The following is a 4,833-nucleotide window of genomic DNA, read 5'->3' as shown; positions in this document are numbered from 1 at the left end:
TGTGTGATGATGAGGTGTTTGATGTGTGTGTTGCAGCGTGGGTGGGGGGCTTCGTCTCCATCACCATCATCAGCCTGCTCTCCCTGCTCGGCGTCATCCTCATCCCGCTCATGAACAAGGTTTTCTTCAAGTTCCTCCTCAGCTTCCTGGTTGCGTTGGCTGTGGGCACGCTGAGCGGGGACGCCTTCCTGCACCTCATCCCCCACGTGAGTCAGCGCCGCCCGCCGTCCCGTGGTTCTGGACCACAAATACTTAATCACTACTTTCATTGAATTTTGGGTTTTCAATTTTTATATAATTTACAAAAAATGAAATGGATTTAAATCCTGACTAAACTTTGAGATATCTGTGATTATCCATCAACACGGGTTCCTCCAATGTTAGTCAAAGTAATTCATCATTTCAAAATTAGGTATAATTTAAGAAATTTAAGATTCATTTAAGAAATGAAATGTAATGACCATGTATTATAATACAGAAATAAGTGTATAACTAGTGGTAATAAGTTGGTGTTAGAGAAAAATGGCATTGAAAACATTTAAGTGACAAAACATTGAAAAGTGCATTTAAATAAGGGAGAAAAACATCAGAATATGTGTCAAAAATATTTTAAAAAGTAAGATTAAAATGTGTTAATTTTGACCCAGAAGGACATCAAGTACACGGTCAACCGGGTTAACCTTTGTGTCGGCTTCCCTTTGACCAGGAAAAACGTTGTTCCTCTTATCTCAACGATTTTGTTGCTTTTTACAGTTTTTTGTTTTGTTTTTTTAATGAAGTTTTTGCTACTTTTTCCAACATTTTTCACCCGTATTTTGACTTCCTTTATTTCGGATTTAGAAAAAACTCTTTGAAACGGGTCAAATTTGACCCGAAGACAACAAGGGTTAAATTAGGGTTGTAGACAAGACCACCTTAATCGAGTTCAAGACAAGTCCAAGACCAGGACTAGTCGAGTTCGAGTCAAGACAGAGTCCAGGACAGAATAAAGGTCTTATGCATGACAGTATCAGGACAATCATTTTGGGTTTCACTTTCCCTCCAATATTATTATCAACATCATAAAGACACCTGGACTCGGTCCAGACCAGAAGCCATATTCGGCAAGACCAGTGGCCGAGACAAGTCTGATTCCAAATGCTAGCAAGTGTGAGAAAAGTCAGAGACCATAGAAAAACGGTCTTGAGTCGAAGACCCGACTCGAGTACCACAGCCCTGAGGTTGACCCCCCCCCAGTCTGGAAGCATTACTGTAGAGGCCCACCTGGCTGGCTGAGAGTCAAACTCACCTGAAACCACTTGGGAAGTGAAGTCTGACTAAACTTGGAGAGACGGTGGCTGAGGGAGTTTTGGGGTTTAGGCTCTAATGGCAGTCTGTGTCTCTGGTCCAGTCTCAGGGAGGCCACCATCACCACCACTCCAACGAGACGGGGCATGGGGTGGAGGGACACCACCTCCACGATGAGCAGGAGGAAGACCTGGACGGGGTGTGGAAGGGTCTCACGGCTCTGAGCGGGGTCTACATCATGTTCCTCATCGAGCACTTCCTCACGCTGGGGAAAATGTACAAAGACAAGAAACAAAAGGTCAGTTTGACTCACTAACAACAGAGACAAAGGCAGAATTATTATTATTATTATCATTATTAACTCTGCCAAGGAGGTTTTGGTTTGTCAGATACTGCCTGAAATCCATGTTGGTGTTGGCATGAAATCATCTTGAAATAGAGCCCCGCCGATATATCGGCGAGACGATTTTAGGCATTTCTGGAACTATCATTATCTAGATTTATAATGGTCGATTTATTTAAACAAAAACAAAAAAAGGCGGGTGGATAGGTAGGTAGATACCAATAAAATGGGAAATTCTAGTGTTACAGCAGCAGAATATTAGTCACACAGCACAGAACACATATTAAATACTAGGATACAATATACATGAAATAATACTAACAATATGATACAATACAAGAACAAATATTTGCATATATACAAGTTGGGAATACAACAAATGTGCAACTGCTTAAATAGTATTGGTAAATATGTAGATAAAGCTAGTGTTCAACTTTCAATTAGTGCAGTATTGTTATGAAAATAATCGAAATAAAGTGACTAAAACACACACACACACACACACACACACACACACACACACACGTCAGGAGCTGCTACCGCACGACACCGCGCCATCTTGCCAATTAAATGCGATTTTAATAGGACAAGCTCCCGGGTGTCAGGTGGTTTTGTGTGGTTAACGAATGAAAACGATGCTTCTGCCGCCCGGACAGATCCAGAAGCAGTGGGACCAGAACGACAAAGCAGATGCCGAGAAGCAGCCGGCGCTGGAAGACCACGACCTGAAGCCCCCTGAAGGTGAGACCCCACCCGGACCAGGGCGACCCCTACAGTTAGAAAGCTCCTCGGCCCCCCCACCCCCCCAGTAAGAGCGTTCACCCCGTGTAGACTGAGTCCTGCAGCCCTTTGCTGCGTGTCATCCCCCGTCTCTCTCCCCCTTTCCTGTCTATCCACTGTGACTTTAATAAAGGAAAAAGCCCCCAAAAAATATATAAAATATAAATAAATCTCCCCTGCAGACACATACCGTATTAAGGCTTCATTCAGACTGCAGGCAGAAGTGGCAAAATCTAATTTTACTTTTAATATGCATAGTATTTTTTTTTTTGGGGTCAAGTGACCAGGTCAGACTTCTTCAGAAGTAGTTTTAACTCTCAAATCTAGCCCAGATCGGTGTTTTTAGATTTAGACCACTTCCATATGTGGTCCTGAATCAGACCCAAGTCAGATTCAGTTTTATTTTCAATGTTGCCGCAGTGTGTAGAACCAAGGTGGATTTGATGGAACTTTTAAGTCTATCAAGATCGACATGTTCGCCTCGACTGAGGTAGTAGTACTACATAAAGTACCCGTTACAGGTACCAGGGACCTTTTATCGTAATGCAAACCTTAAAGGCGAGTAGATCCCATGCAGTGGAAAAACGCCGTTATTTCGTGTTGTTTTACCACCTGGTCTTCCTCCAGACGTGGAGACGAACGGCGCGGGTATTTTCGGCGACCACTCCATCAGCCTGCACGGCGGCGGCGGCGTGGCGGAGGAGGAGCAGGTGATGCTGGCGCCGCAGTCGTCCGCCGACGCCTCGCCGCAAGGGTCCGCCGCCTACACCGCCGAGGACTGCGAGAACAAGTGCCACTCCCACTTCCACGACACGGTGGGCCAGGCGGACAGCATGCACCACCACCACCACGACTACCACCACATCCTGCACCACCACCACTCCCAGAACCACCACCCGCACAGCCACTCCCACTCCTACTCCGAGGAGCACTTCCAGCAGGCCGGCGTGGCCACGCTCGCCTGGATGGTCATCATGGGGGACGGGCTGCACAACTTCAGCGACGGCCTGGCCATCGGTGAGTAGGCGGCGTTACCGCCAGGGTGCAAAGCTGAATTCATTCATTCATTCATTCATTCATTAATGAGACAGAAGAGAAGACAACCCTGTGGCAGATATGTCGGTACACTCCTGATTAGATGAGATAATGTTATTCATCCCACAGTGGGGAGACTCCCTTGTTACAGCGGCGGTTTCCTACAGTAAGAAGAAAACAACAAATAAGTAAACGGAGAAACAGGCGAGCAACGGTCAATGAGCAGAAAGTATTGAATGAATGTAAAGTAAAAAAAATTGTTTGACGCTGCACTGCTACTAAATCTCTCTTTCTCAGTCTCCCTGTCTCTCTCTCTGTCTCTCTCTCTTTCTCAGTCTCTCTCTTGGTCTCTGTCTGTCTGTCTCTCTCTCTCTCTCTTTGTGTCTCTCTCTCTCATATATTCCGGGATTTTATGTCATTAATAAATATCAAATCACTTAAACAAACCTCCATGTTAATTGGAGACTAGATATTTGAGCCCGGCCCTGAACCCACGTGAGGTGATGCTGACTTGTTTCCCTGACTGTTCCCTGACTGTTTCCCGTCTCTTTCCTGACTGTTTCCCGTCTCTTTCCTGTCGTGGTGCAGGCGCTGCCTTCACCGAGGGTCTGTCCAGCGGCCTCAGCACGTCTGTTGCCGTCTTCTGTCACGAGCTGCCGCACGAGTTAGGTAAGACCTTGTTATCTCAGCGCTAACCTACACCACCTAAAGCCTTTTTAAACCATTAACCATTACCATAAACGTGAACTACAGCTACACAGAGCTGCCTGTGCACGCCTGGCTGGAAATAATGCCAGGAAAAACTATCGGCGAACACAGCAGCCGCGTATCGGCCGGCCGATAAAATCGGTCTGTCACTACTTTAAAAAGTTTACACCAAAGTGTAAAATTGTAAAACACTGATGAGATAAAGTAGATTTACCCTGTGTGGCGTTGACGCCTGACTCCGTTTCCCAGGTGACTTTGCGGTGCTCCTGAAGGCAGGTATGACGGTGCGTCAGGCCATCCTGTACAACGTGCTGTCGGCCATGATGGCGTACCTGGGCGTGGTGATCGGCATCGTGATCGGACACTACGCCGAGAACATCTGCATGTGGATCTTCGCCCTCACGGCCGGACTCTTCATGTACGTGGCCCTGGTGGACATGGTGAGTCGCCGGTACCGCTCCTCCAGGGACGCCGGCACACCCGGGGACAATGGGCGTCACACGGCCCGGGTACATGTTCTATCACGTTAACACAAAACAAAACAACGTCACGATACATTCGCCATGTATGTGTATCATATTTATGACATATTACGCCCCTAACAAGGAAATGGGCCGCATATTAAAGCAGCGCTATGCAGTTTTATCCATTTCTTTGCTGGTTTCTCTAGAGCCCCCCCC

At 46.6% G+C, this 4,833-nt stretch overlaps 1 protein-coding gene across 1 annotated transcript in view; it reads left to right on the top strand.

Annotated features, from left to right (window-relative positions):
* slc39a6 (solute carrier family 39 member 6) overlaps window positions 1–4,833 on the top strand; it is a 27,562-nt gene that overhangs the window by 15,785 nt on the left and 6,944 nt on the right. Inside the window, exons 4-9 of the mRNA XM_034887369.1 lie at window positions 15–206; window positions 1,391–1,585; window positions 2,287–2,371; window positions 3,038–3,427; window positions 4,034–4,114; window positions 4,403–4,593. Coding sequence (XP_034743260.1) covers window positions 15–206; window positions 1,391–1,585; window positions 2,287–2,371; window positions 3,038–3,427; window positions 4,034–4,114; window positions 4,403–4,593 — 1,134 coding nt within the window. The remainder of the gene's footprint in view (window positions 1–14; window positions 207–1,390; window positions 1,586–2,286; window positions 2,372–3,037; window positions 3,428–4,033; window positions 4,115–4,402; window positions 4,594–4,833) is intronic.

This window comes from Etheostoma cragini, chromosome 12 (assembly GCF_013103735.1).
Source record: "Etheostoma cragini isolate CJK2018 chromosome 12, CSU_Ecrag_1.0, whole genome shotgun sequence".
In the NCBI taxonomy this organism is placed as follows: domain Eukaryota; kingdom Metazoa; phylum Chordata; class Actinopteri; order Perciformes; family Percidae; genus Etheostoma; species Etheostoma cragini.
The sequence above is the reverse complement of the archived record's forward strand: the minus strand, read 5'-3'. Positions and strand labels throughout refer to the sequence as shown.